This window comes from Gavialis gangeticus, unplaced genomic scaffold (assembly GCF_001723915.1).
Source record: "Gavialis gangeticus isolate Ggan-Ray unplaced genomic scaffold, GavGan_comp1, whole genome shotgun sequence".
Classification (NCBI taxonomy): Eukaryota; Metazoa; Chordata; order Crocodylia; family Gavialidae; genus Gavialis; species Gavialis gangeticus.
Genome location: NW_017729000.1, coordinates 1,282,658 through 1,296,889, shown reverse-complemented (window position 1 = coordinate 1,296,889; position 14,232 = coordinate 1,282,658). Strand labels below are relative to the sequence as shown.

Genomic DNA, 14,232 nt, shown 5'->3' with positions numbered 1-14,232 from the left:
ATATCATGTTTTGGCCGCCCAAATATTTTCAGAGCACCCCAGTTTTGAAGCCTCCTATAAAAAAGTGTTATAAAATGTTATAATTACTGGGCCCATTTGTGTGTCCTTGAAGTTTGAAAGCACTTCTGTTGAAAACAGCAATTTCCACCCTGGGCTGGGAACAAAAGTAACCACTTTAGCCACCACTGGAGATAAATGAAACATTTTATATCCCATCTCCCACCTTTGCCTTCTTGTCCCCCACACAATTTTGGTTCATCACCCCCCAATCCTCTAGGGCACTGGTTCTCACCCGGGGCCACATAATGCAAGCAGCCAAATACAATTATGCAGGTATGCTCCTGCTGCTCCAGGGCTCTCCAATAAACCCAAAGCACACAGAGCTGACTCAGGCTGTAGCCTTTCCCAGACCGGCTCCCCTGCCTCTCCAAATTCTCCTCCTCCCAGTTTCACCTGCATGCCTCTGTTTCCAGTCTGGGGGAAGACCAGGAGGGGCTACAGCCCAAGCAACTCGATCTGCTTTGGGGTTATCAGAGAGCCCTAATGCAGCGGCACCGTGCACACGTGGCGCAGTTCTTCCCAGACTGGCTGGGTGGCTGCACCCAGTTGAGGAACAGTGAGGTGAGCCGAGGTGGCACCAGCAGCGGATCTCAACTGGGGATGCCGCCTCATTCAAAAGTGGCAGAGGGTGGCCTTGACTCTGAAAAGGTTTCAAACTGCTGTTCCAGGGTGGATAAAAAAATAAATCAACAATTTTTTAAATAAAAATAAATAAATAAATAAATAAAAAATCAGATATTTTTATTTAAATCAGATAATTTTTATTTAAATTGTAATTTTTTTTAAGATGCTTTTAAAAAAACATAAAGATAGTTTTAATTTAAGATATCACCCTGGAATAGGGATTATAACTTCTAATTATATACTATTTGAGACAATATATTCTAATTATATACTATTTGAGACAATATATTCATGTGACCTTTTTAGAAGTTTAATAAATAGGTCACAAGAGACCATGAACTGTATTAGGGGCCAGATTCCCAGAGGTTCCTCTATAGATCAGTACATATTAAAGAAAACCACTCTACCCAATGGCATTCAGTGTTCAGTCTAGAAGATCCCATGAAGCATCTCTGGGATGCTGAGTTTCAGTTCTCAAACTGTGGATTTGTGCCCCCAGAAATCATAGGCAGGTGAGGTTCTTTGGGTAGATGTGGCCTCTTTTATTAGACCAACTAAGTAGCTGGAAAAATTGTTCTTTGCAAGCTTTCAGGTACAAACACCCTTCTTCAGGCATAGGGAGAGTCTGTTGTCTCCAGAGATAACATCCTTGCTAACAGCAGTATATGGAGACGAGCGAGAACAGCCCTGATTACCCACCCAGCAGCCCTCTTGTCCCTCTGCAAGTTTGCGTACACACAGTCAAGCCCTTACCTCTCTCTCAAAGTGCAAAGTTTCAAGAAGTTAAATGAATAAAGGATATCAAACAACAAGAATACACTTTTTTGTAGAAAACGATGATCAAATCGAGGCTTCCTGCCCAGTGATTTAAATTGTATCCACCCTGCACTGCTCTAGAGAGAAAATACGAGGGCTGTCAGGAGAGCACTGCCCCTTACCTGGAGGGAGGTGAGGATGCTGCTGGAGATAATGATCAGCAGCCAGAAATCCATGTGGAAAAACTGGCAGATCATGTAGGCCATGTATGCTGGGAACACCAGCAGGAACAGGCACAGGCTGACCGCACGGAAATGCTTCCACAGGCTCCTGCAGGAACAAAGGGAAGGGGGTGTTATCAAAGCAGACAGGGGCGGCGATTCAGACCCCATCCTCTCACTGGAACAGCAGTGGTCGAGGCAGCTGCCGAAGGCAGTTACTTGAAAGGAAAGAAACTCTTAATATCTTCAAGTGCGCTCGGGTTCCCAGGGTGTGTAAGCTCATGCAGACAGGACTTCACTTCTTTCTGATCTCCACACAAGGACTCCCCCCTAGCAAGAAAGGGGTGGGGACTACACTAGAAAGTGCTTGGGCATTGTCACAGCAGATCAGGTTAGTAATTTAACTCATTTCATATCTGGTCTAAAAGTGGCTAGCCTCAGATGTTTCAGATGAAAGTCCAAGAAACCATTCAGAGCAATTGCAGAATAACCTGCTCCAGGTTTATTTTCAAGGTGGTCAAATGAATCTGGAGATCTTTTTCCCCATGCAAAGATCTAATTCTTAGTTGACTGACTTTTTGCTAGCCTGTGTATCACCACAGGGTGAAGCGTTTCATACATTAACTACACATGCCTTTCTTTTTATCATGTTTTAAATCTGCTCCTTTTAATGGATGTCACCTTCTTATCTAAAGAGAAAAGAGGAAGAGAAGCACCTGAGTGCTCTCCTCCATGTTGGCATGTATTCTGGGTACTTAAATCATGTCTCTTCTGTAAATTAAACAGTCCTAACCTTTTTGCACACACCCCATTGGGAAACCTTGCCAGAGATGCCAACCATTTACTATGCTATACAGCTGGTATTTTTAACTGCCTCTAGCTCCAGAAATAGCATGCACTAACCCGATAGATGGCACTCGAAGGGATGACAGCAGAGACCAGAATTAGGCTAGTCTGCTGCAAGCCAGGGTTTGAAGGTTTATATCAGGATGCTATTTCTGGATTAGATTTGTAGCTGTTGTTGTTTTAATCACCTTCCCCATTCCCCCTGTTCAGAAATCTGCATAAAGGTGGGTTTGGGCCCTGCAAATACCAACGTCGTTTGCTGTCACCAGGGACAATCTGTCTGCACCCACCAGCTGCTTGTATCCTCCTCTGTCACCCCGTACTAGCCGTGTAGAGTTAACACGGTGCAGACAGACCTTGCTGGCCAGGAGGAACCTCTAAGCTAAACGAACTTGCTGGCTATAAATAAACCACTTTTATTTATAACAGTCAGGGCTAGATAAAGGGAAGACATGCATGCAGTGAACACAGAAGGCACAAATAGAAACAGTTTCATGCCAGAATACCAAAGGCAAATAAAGCACCTTACAACGCAAAGCAAAAGATAACAGGAAAGAAAACACCACATGACTGAGACATCTGGTAAAGACCCACGAGGCTCCGTGCCCTTGCTCCTATGTGCCTACTCCTGTTGCAAGGAAACCACCCCCCCAAACCATCTGACCTGCACAGGCCCAGAGGAGGTCACCCCAGCAGCCTGGGGGTGCCGGAAATGCTCCTGGGCTGCTGACCACATTCCTTCCCCAAAGACAGGGACAGCAAGGTCAGCGATGCAGGTAGGAAAGCCTTCTCCAGGGCTGAATTGGAAAGAACTGAGGGTTGGACCACATGAGCCCGGAGGCTGCCTTTCCACCCTGTGATTCTCCGAGGAAAGGCTGGAGCACGGAGGGCAGGCAACAAGCCTCAGGCAGTCCCTTGAGAAGGCTCTTGCTGCTGAGGGGGAGCTGCAGAGAAGAGCAGCTTTCCCAAGATGGGGCCCAGAGGGAAGGCTGTGCATACCTCTTCCACCTGGCCTCACTAACTCCCAGTCCAAGCCCACAGCAGAGGGGTATTGCCCAGGTACCATATGAGACTGGTGTTAATCTTTAGTCTATTTGTTTAATTATGGAACCTTTTTTTGAATAACTGGTCATTTTTCCTGGACTGGTTTAACCAGGTGATAAGCTGCCTGCCATTCCCTGTGGCATGCTAGTTACTCTCGAGCACCACAGGCCAAGCAGAGAGCCCAGTGCCAACACAGGGACACGCTCATGGATGACTCGAGGCCTGTGGGATCCAGATCACTTTCCTGCCTGAGGTACATCATTCAGCAGGACAGAGAGACATGGGGTGGGGAGAAGAGCAATGATAAATGAGATGGGCTAGTGCACATGGGCTAGTCTCCTTCCCAGTCTTCAGGAATATGGGGAGGCAAAAGGCAACATGGGGCCAGCTTCGTCACTGCAATCACTTACTTGTCCCTTGAAGCCCCCAGTGCCAGAACAATGGGATCAGCAATCTCCAGCATGGACTGCAGGATGGATGCAACCACAATGAAGAGAATAATACTGAGCAGGAACGCCCGGTGCACCACCTGCAGCTCGATCAAGCCGGTCTGCATGGCCAGGATCAGGAGCGTGACTCCTTCCGTCATCCCCCTTTGGGTGTGCATTTTAAAGGAGAAAAAATGCAAAATTTAGGGCATCACTGGTTTTGCTCCAGCTTTTATATATGCACATCTGGCAACCACTAGAAACCCACGCACACTTGCTGCCCTATCACTGCAGTCTGTTTCAATCTTAATTTATTTTCTGCCCTCTAAGAAATGAAACACGGATGTTTGCTTTGAACCCTGCAGTTTATGCTTTGCTGATTTTTCTCGTTAAGTGTGTTGCCAGCTGGGTTCATTCAGAAGGCAGTGCTTTGCAGGGTGGAGATATGGGACAGGTTCAAGATGGCAAACACAGGGCCTGGAAAAGGAGTCTCCTGTAAAGAGCTGCCTTTACTCTCTTGGAAGCCCAGAGTGAAGTTAACCAGGCAGGAGTCTGAGCAGCACTGCTATAACTTCTGCAAGACAAAGTACAGTCTAGCCGGGGCTTCTTCCCAAAGATGCTCCTGTGCCATTTGGGCAGTGCCCCCTTCACACAGACTCCAGCTCCCTACTTCCTATCTCAGAACCTGGTTTCTAAACAACGAGTCTTTCACTTAAGGCTTGAATCAGAGTTTGAACTTTCTGCAGAGGTCAAGCCCACCGCACCACCACCCAGCTCCCACGTGTATGTCAGACAGTCGGGACAAACACCAGAACAACAGGTGGTCTGTCGGCCCTGGGTGGTTCCCACAGTAGCTTTTAGCTGGTCTGTGTAAATATTGTGGTATTTGTAAAGTTCCACAGAAGGGTAGCTTGGTTTCACATGTAGAAACCGGGGACAAATGAGACAGGAAACAGAAGCTGCTACATAAACATTCAGTTCTTCTAAACATGCGAACATTCCTCCAGTGACTCGTCCCGCGTGAAAATGCTGCAGACAGCAGACGAGACTACTTCAGACCCCAAACAGCAGGCGCCCTGTCTTGGTTACAGAACTGAACTGAGCTGAACCCTGCAGAAGGCCTTTTGAACACATTTGCACGGCAGTCCCTCCCCATCAGCACGTATGGGCTCATTAATAAAATGCCTGCCAGATTCCCTGTTCACTCTACACAATTCGTTGAAAGGCAAGAGACTGCCAGTTTCCCAGCCATCGATGTGCTGCCTTCTTTAAAAACACGCTCCCTGGCACTTACCGATTCATAGCAGGGTCATTCATGAACGCTCGGTAGCCCTGCAAGTAGAACTTGCAGAGTGTTAAAACTCCCAAAGCAACAAAGGAGACGGTGAACACGAGGCCCAGCAGTGAGTACGGGGTGCTGCAACATTCTGCAATGCTATAAGAGGGGGGAAAAAAGATGTTTAAAATAAGTTCTGTTATCTTTTCAATGAAGAGTATAAGCTGGTTTGGAGAGAAAAAAAATCACAACTCAATTCATTTAAATACAACACAGCAAGCTGCACAACTGTGTCCCTTTCTCCTGCACGGACAGCTACGTAAGACACTAGTCTATTATTTCCTCCTCACATGCCAGCGGGCTCAAATCACGCTTTCAGGAGATCGCCGTACTCTATCACAACTCCATCATCAAGTTACACCCATCAGCTGCACAAGGAAGTCCCTGGGGAAACCCATTGTTCATTCAGCAGGTGCTGCGGGAGCGTGCCACGGGGTGGCACTGTCTTGCTTGTACTTTCTATTAGGAGGAACAGTCACTCCGTTTGATTTACTTGCTGACTGACAATCCTGTTACCACACAGAGACATGTGGTTACAGCGGATGGATTTGCTAAGGCAAAGGGCACAGCTGAGATTCCCCAAATCTCCACTGTTCTTGTAACCTGTGCATGGAAAGAGTTAGCTGGGAAAGTGTTAGCTTCCGCACAGGCTGTACTGGGGCAACAGTCACCCCTCCCAGCCATGTGCGATATCTAAGGTCTGCTGTATACAAGGCACCTGAATAACCTGAGAGCTTTGTTTCAAAGCTGTCAGAGCAGAGCCCCCAGTTACTGGTCCGACGTAACCAAGTCTTCTGGTGGGCTCTATTATAAAGCACCTTTGTCAGAAGGTTAAAACTCTACAGGTAACTTCATTTGGAAGGGCAGCAGAGAGGATTTGCCATGGAAGGGACCCAGAGAAACTTAAAAAGGTCAAAGGAGGAGCTAGAGACTGTTCAGAGTCATACTGAAGCCGCAAGCGTGAGTTTTCATTTCTTGTGAATGCCTGAATCATTGCCACCTGTAAAAACATCTACACAGAGGCAGCATATTGTTGCTTGCTGTGCGTTCATGGCAACTTGATATTGCTATTAAATGCACCGACTGCGCTTGCTTGAATTCTGGAGTTGCACAGCTCTGGGAAATAAGTCATTACAGCAAATAAAAGAGCACACCTGCAGAGAGACTGCTCTCTTCCTTGGCAGAGAAAATCTTTTCCCCCCATCTTGCTAAGTAGATCATATTACTGTGAAGCCCTCTGACTGCATGGAGAATCTTAATCAGCTGGCCTGACAAATAATATTTTACCTTACTTCCCTATCAGTTACTGCCAGAGGTGAGAACTGCTGCTGGAGCTCTCTCTCTCCAGAAGAACCCCTGTCCAGTGCTGGGTTTGCTATTGCAGCAATGCAAAGTGTCTTTATCCTTCGCACCCTGGTACAGCGCTTTCTGAACTCTGTTTGTTGCTCTTGTGCCATCAGAGATGACAGCAATGGCCAAAAAGAATCCACAGAAGATGTCCTGAAGATGACTCAGAGGGGTGAAGGTGGGTCCATTAAGTTTTGTCCTTCCTTGTTTTGAGCTAAACAGCAAAGCTGAGCAAGACCCCTGGAGATGGCAGCTGGTTTATCTCCTGCATATCGCTCCATACCCCTGCTAGGTATAACACTCATTCTGCTGGGTGTGCGTGGATTGATGTGTAAATCACTCACGCTCCAGACTCTCCTTCCTATGGCAGAATTCCAGAGAACCAGCAGTGGTCCAGGTTGTTGGGTAAACCTGTGCTTTAACCTAAGATCATTTCAACCGTCGATTGTTTTAGCCTGCAGAGATCACCCACGGTTAACAGATATTCGCACTTCACTACAATGACTGGCACTGGAGATCTGTGCATGTGACAACAGCCACATCCTCTACTAGAGGCACAAGGTTTCACAGCAAATAAATTCCCCTGCCATGTCACACAAACCTCTGCTCTCTCTGCCTGAAACACACACATCATTGGAGCACAGACTGTGGGACCTGGCACAGCACAGTGCTCCGAGCAGAAGCAAGTCAGTCGTGGGAGGGCTGTGATGTCTTTCATTCCCAGGGTCCATCTTCTCTTTGCCTGATGACAAGAGACACTGAGCAGTGCCCCTTAGGACAAGAACTTTCCAGTTCTTTGCAAACAGCCAATAAAATCCAGAGGCCTTTTATCCCAAAAAAGCTTCCACCTCCAGTTTCCATGCCTCCAAGGCGGAGAGTGATCAGGTCATTTCGCCTTCACTTCTGGCAACTGCCACAGTGCCAGCAGCTACAATCAATACCACAGTCTGGAGCAAAATTAAAACTTCAGGAGAGGAGAAGAGTAAGAGAGAATAGGCAGATTCCATCCCCGGAGGTTAACTGAAAATTAAGCTAGTCACTGCTGTGAATGCTGCACGGAAAGACAGAACCAGCAGCGTTATCCATTTTAACGAAGAAAGAGAGAAACTTCGCACTTCCTCGGTTAACCCGGAAACCAAGGGCTTAAATATGACGATAGACAGAGGGCCCGAACTGGAATGAGACGAAGCTGATGCAGCATCCTATTGACAGAAGTCATGCACTCATTCAGGAACACACACACACACACACACACACACACACGCGCGCGCGCGCTACTTAATTACCTTGTGAGGAAGAGGAAGAGAAGCCTCTCTCTGGAGGCCGGCTGATCCCGCGTACTGAAATAGGAGTAGATCTGCAGAGCAAACAAGACGAGCCAGAACACCATGAACAGGACGGGGACCACCAGCTGGTTCCAGAGTGACATCCCCAGCGCCAGGAGCCCATAGACCTCCACCACCTGGGCAAGACAGAAACAAGACCCGTTGAGTGCTTATGTCCATAGCTTGTATGTTCAAGGAGGAGCGCTCTTCAATGGGTTTGCAATCAAAGCCACGAACAATGTGTGTGGTATTGGCTACCCTGAAAGGGGGAGGGAAGTTAAACCACAGGCATGGCCTATTGTACAGTCTGCTTCTTATATCCTTGCTCAAGGGTAATAGAGACTGCAGGTTTCATGAATCCCTGCAACCTTCCCCCCCCACAACAGCTGCTGCTCAACTAATGAATCATACCCACTCAATACTGTAGCACGGGCACTGTTGTGCTAGTGCACTCAGCTGTTCTGCTGATCGGTGACAAATATGTTATGACTTTGTATTTTTTTGACCTCCATATAAAGGCAGGTGCTAAGTGACTCACACTTCTATCACAGTGGAGGGCTAAATATCTTCAGTTGGTACGTCTCCTGTTTACCGCTGTTCCCGTCTGGGCTGCAGCTCTTTTTAAGTTTGTACTACTTCCTCTGCAACATTAATACTAAGGGATTCTGGAGCAGCTCTTGGGAAGCTGTGACTTAGTGGCAGGAGGCTAACACCATGACATCAAAGAGAAATTTGTCTCATCTTAATATTTTCACAGGTGCTTTTACCTCCCTCGAGTATTTTCAGCGATGTTTCTCATGCCCCAGACAAAAAATGCTATTGTGGCTGTAGAAAGCAATCGGGGCTCATGGTAGAGGTGATATCTTTTATTAGACCAACAAGATTTTTGCCAAAAAATGTCTTTAATGTCATTGTGGCTGGAGAACACCTACCAGGAAAGATGTACTTGAAGAGTATTACAGAAACAAACTTGCATATTACAAGTGAGTAGGGCAAGATCCAGAGAGGCACCACAGGCACTAACATCGTTGATGTGTTTTGCATGGGACATTCAATGCCTCAATAACAAGAGGTAAAAGCAAACCAGCTCAGTAGGAGGTCAGCCCACAGGATGTGGCTCTAGCCCTAGACCCCAAGCAGATGGCATGGCTTGAGGTGCAGCTTCTGTGTTAGGGTTAAGGCCCCTGTGAATCCTGGCCCCAATCTCTGCATCGCCGAATCACCCTGGCACAGTGCCCCCCAGGTGCCTCTTGGGTCTCACTCACTGTCATCACTTTTGAGGACAGGTTTCACAGGCTGCACAACAAGTTAACATGTGTTCACAGGACCCTTCTCCCCCAACTGTAACTGCCACCATACTGATGAACAGATGACATCCTCTGGGGGAAGAATGGCTCAGGAAACTCAGTCAAGAACTGAGGTGTCTAATACCTTCATTTCACCCAATTTTCTCCCTGCCCCAGAAACTACTTTGAGCAATATCAGAATTCCAGCTGTAAGTACCTTGAGCCAATTATTTGTGACTCCACATGTAGCCCTGAACCTGGCCAATGCACAAGTGATGGCAAAGGAGACTCATGATGGAGCAGGTCACGGAGCAGAACGGGAGCAAAATTCCAGCCTGGGGTGAGTGGCGTCATCTCCCTTGACTGGTAACGCCAGGTCTGAATTTGGGCCCATCCCTTTTTCCTGATTTATTTCACAAGACTATAAAAAATTCCATGGCAGCCAGGTTAAAGATAAAAGTTAAAAAGGCGTTCTTGTGTTTCCAGCCTGCAGTTAAACTACATAATAATCCGGTCCTTGTTGCCTGCGCCCATGTTTCAGCTTCAAATGGTCTTAAAGAGAGTCAGCAGCAAATCACATTTCTCTTAGCTCCAGCCAGCTCTCCATTACTCTTTAGCATAGCCTAGTATAGATTTAGCAGCATGTTGTAAATACCTTCCTATTTGTCCGACACACACGGGAAGTTATGCCCTGGAGCTGCATATGCATCAGTGGATACCTGGTGTGAGCAGTATTTCTGGAAGAGTCTGCACAAGTACATTTTTCCCCCTCAAGAACTGAATATTAGAAGGACAAAAGGAATCAGCAAGTCAAGCCAAAAATCACTTAAATCCAAATCTTTAAGGTGATTAGTAACCAGCCTGATTAACTCCCTGGTTGTTATGTTAGAAGAATAAGCAAAACACACACTTGGGTAGCTTTTCTTTCTGGCACTCTTTTAATTAAAACCACTTCAAGGTGTGTGCTTAAACACCCTAGTGCCAAAGCCGATAGATTAGCTCAGAGCATATTTGTGACTTGGTGTACCTTATAGTGTTGGGTGATCAGGATTTATAAAAGCAGCTTCCAGCTTGACATGGATTTATGGCTAGTGTAGTCAAAAGGGTATTTTATAAGCTGGACTTGGCCCTTTGCTTCTTAGCGCTGTATGAAGGCAAGCTGAAGAACTCCCTCCCCCTTCCCTGCTCTCTTACTCTTTTTTCTGCCCCCCTCCATTGAGATATGAACAGCTACAAGCCCCATCTTTTTCATCATGTGAGGGGAAAGAAAGTACTTCTGATTTGCCTTGTGATAGCTCATTTACCCCAATGCCTACACTACCTAGTCATGGACTGGGACACTACACAAGTAAAGAACCAAAAGACAGTCTCTTCTCCAAAGAGCAGTAGGACGTTCATAGATTTGCACACACCCGTCACCTACGCACTATGCAGGGTAAGGAGGGCTTTGATGGGTGCTTACGGGGAGACACTCTGGACCACAGGTGAAAGCAGTTTATTTAAATCTGTCACAAGCAGTGGTGTGAGCTGGCCCCACGGGTTGACCAGAGGCAAGTGTCAACAAGGGGTGAAGGTAGGCAAGGTTTTTGGGTAAATGCAGTATCTTTTATTAGACCAACTGAAATAGCTGGGAACATTCTTCTTTGCAAGCTTTCAGGTACAAACGCCTTCTGTCAGGCTGAAGACATGTCAGCAGTTGATCTGTGATCTTCCTGGATGGAACAGAATAGAAGCCAGAGGCCAGTATGCAAGAAAGCCAGACAGTGAAAATGCAGTCAAGAGGTGAGAAACAGGTGGGGGGTGGGAAAGGGAATGTAGACCTGGTGATAAGAAGATAGCTGGTAAATAGTAGAGTGGTTACCTGGGATATCAGATGTTAGGCAGGTCATAAATCCAATGTTTATAGTTAGTCCATGATTTTTTGTATCCAGTAGGTTGATGAAGTGAAGTTCATAGGCTTATCTGAGAAACGTGTTTTGTATATTCCCTTTGAGAATTAGAACTGAGAGATCGGAGTTGTCTCTGAGACATGCACCCCCACAAGTAATTGGGTATTTTTGTCTTTGATGGATTTTCAGTGTGCATTCATTCTGGTGCACAGTTGTTTGGTTTCTACTACATGTTTTCCATCAGGGCATTTGGTGCACTGGATGAGATGTATTACATTTCTGGAGGTGCAGATGTAAGATCCAGACATATCGATTGTTCTGTTGTGTGGCGTATTTATTGTGGAGATAAATTGCCAGGTTTTACATTTCTTGTCATGGCATGGTCTGGATCCATTCTGTGTTTTGGGCCATAGGAAGTTTGCTTCTGGTAATGACGTTGGCGAGGTTTGGTGCTCGTTTGAAGGCTAGGATGGGTGGTTCTGGGAAGATCTCTTTAAAAATTGGGTCTTCTTCTAGTATGGGTTGCAATTGTTTGAGGATTTTCCATATAGGTTTGAGCAAGGGGTGATATGTCATAACCAGTGGTGTGCGATTCATGGCGGTTTTCTTTCTCCACTGCAGCAATTCTGCACATAGTATCCAGGTGGCTCTCTCAAAAGTGAAATCTCTCTCTCTGGAGGAGTGTCTTTGTTGGGTGAAAGCCCTTTTGAGATTTGTGAGATGACACTCATGGGTATTCTCATCAGTGCAAATTCGGTGGTACCGGAGGGCTTGGCTGCATATTACGGCTTTCTTGGTGTGTTTAGGCCGATTACTCATTCTGCACAGATATGTATGTTGGTCCGCGGGTTTCTTATATACGGTGGTTTGTATTTTACCGTTCTGAGTAGTTAGGGATTATAGTGTCTAAAAAGGAAATGTTGCTGCTGGAGTATTTAAGAGAGAGTCTGACGGAGGGGTGATGATTGTTGAATTTCTGATGGAAATCAATCAGAGATTGCAGGTTTTCAGTCCAAATGATGAAGATGTCATCAACATACCTTAAGTATATCAAGGGTTTGATGGTGCTGTCCTCAAGGAATTCTTCCAGGTGTCTCATAAATTTTTCCAACTATTTTAGTTGGTCTAATAAAAGATATCAGATTTACCCAAAGAAATCCTTAGACCAACACGGCTACAACCTATACGCCTGAAACAAGGGTTTAAGGCACTGTCTCGGTAGCAAAGATATCCTTTTTACTAAACATATTGAATTTTATTAGTAAATGTTAAGAGTCATGAACCAAAAAATGACAAAGCCATAAGGTATATACCGAGTGCCTGAGCAAGGGACCAACATAAAAGGGATGGGCCTAAGGAGGGGAGTGCAACTAGGTTACAGAAAGTAATGCTACAATACTGCATATTGGCATTAACCAGAACTAGATGTTAACACCTAAAACTGAAGCACAGAAGATAATTTGTCATCATTGCTTTTTAGAGTCCCGCACTTGCACAGTAAAACTACCCCGCTGGGGGACATGAGATGCCAGTTTGACCCACAACTTACCTGGACAAGCTCTCGGTAGGCAGATTTTGCCAGGTTATACGGTACTAGCAGGTTGGACGCGAGAAAATAGAGAACTTCCAGGCCAGTGAAAATCATGGCAAACTTATTGATGACGACAATGGTTTCCAGTGGGACCAGGCAGAGTCGTGCCAGCAGAGGGAGCATGTGAGCAGAGAAGAGCCAGATCTGTTTGGTTTTCATGACGCAGGAGCACAGCGTGCACACCACCAGCTGACCTAGAAACACAACACGCTGTGTTAGAGCCAGTTGCTTGCACCTCCATTTAGCTGTCTGGTAAAGCACTTGGCAGCACCCAGGACCACTGTGACAGCTATACTAATGGGAGCACCTCCGCTATGAAACCAGGACTCCTTTGCCTCTTTGGAAGTTCCTCCAAGACCTTTCTCTCGGGATGCACGCCAGACGTGATCTCAGTTCCTCACTATAGAAAGCATCCCAGTGTAAGGGCAGAAGACATGCTCAGTGTGTTGGTTTGCTAGACAGAAGGACCGTGGAGTGAACCTCGGGCCTGCTGGGCAAGTCAACCCTGACAGCTTCCGGTGAACGTCACCCACACATGCGTACGTGCTGCTACAGTGAGCTGCTGAAGCCCTGCTCGGCTAGCATGCCTCCCCAAGCTAAAGGGAAGAGTAATTAAAAGGTCCCCAGTGGCCTTTAGAGCAATAATATTTACAGAATGAGGAGGGATCTGTCAGCCTGGCCAGCAGCAGAATGGCATCTAGGTCAGCAGCTGAGACTTCGGGAAGTGCCCGAGGGCAGCCACTCACAATTTCCACAGGAGGTGGCAAGTAGCAGATAATTAAGCCAATTAAAACCAACTATGCTGGAACAGTTGGCATGTCTGCATGCGTGCACAGGTATGAAAATCACGCACGCCCCCACCTATGTTAACACCATACCTGAGCAGGCCTCGCAGGGTGTTATTTTCAAGAGAGCTCATGCTCCACTTTCAATCAGGGGGAGATTTCCAGGGATTTTACTGGGAGCAGCACTAGGGCCACACACACTGCTTTGGAAAAACCTTGCCTATGACTGCCAAGGGACATCTGACAATCCCAGCTTGTGTATCAAGTCTAGAGGACTTGCTTGGGAGAGAACCCAGCTCCATTCAGTCTGACCTGTACAGGCCATTATTGCTAACAGAAGTGCCGATACTCATGGCCGAAGCAAGCAGGGCCAACTGTGAACATGACAGGCTATGCTAGCCTCCTGACTTGAACTTAACTCAGAGATTGAACTCCAGTTTCTGTTCCACCCCTCCCCTCTCCACGTGCTTAAACTTTCTCGTTAGACCAAAACTTTCCACTTTTAGACTCCACTGACTCCGAATGGAAGTGGCTGAACTGGAAGTTTGGGAGGTAAAAGAACCCAGCTCCCCCTGTCCCATGCAGACACCTGCTCATCTCGCAGGTCCTGTACAGACAGGAAAGCCAAGCCAAGTGCAAAGAAAGCGAGCCCAGTATTTTTTTTAAAGTAGTGAATATTGAAACGTGGCAGCTT

The 14,232-nt window shown here is 46.6% G+C and overlaps 1 protein-coding gene across 1 annotated transcript in view; it reads right to left on the bottom strand.

The window, feature by feature from the left end:
- The window catches only part of RNF145 (ring finger protein 145), a 58,043-nt gene that overhangs the window by 8,817 nt on the left and 34,994 nt on the right, over positions 1–14,232 (bottom strand). The window contains exons 4-8 of the mRNA XM_019506072.1: positions 12,712–12,947; positions 7,949–8,124; positions 5,274–5,414; positions 3,962–4,144; positions 1,623–1,770 (exon numbers count right to left, since the gene is read on the bottom strand). Coding sequence (XP_019361617.1) covers positions 1,623–1,770; positions 3,962–4,144; positions 5,274–5,414; positions 7,949–8,124; positions 12,712–12,947 — 884 coding nt within the window. The remainder of the gene's footprint in view (positions 1–1,622; positions 1,771–3,961; positions 4,145–5,273; positions 5,415–7,948; positions 8,125–12,711; positions 12,948–14,232) is intronic.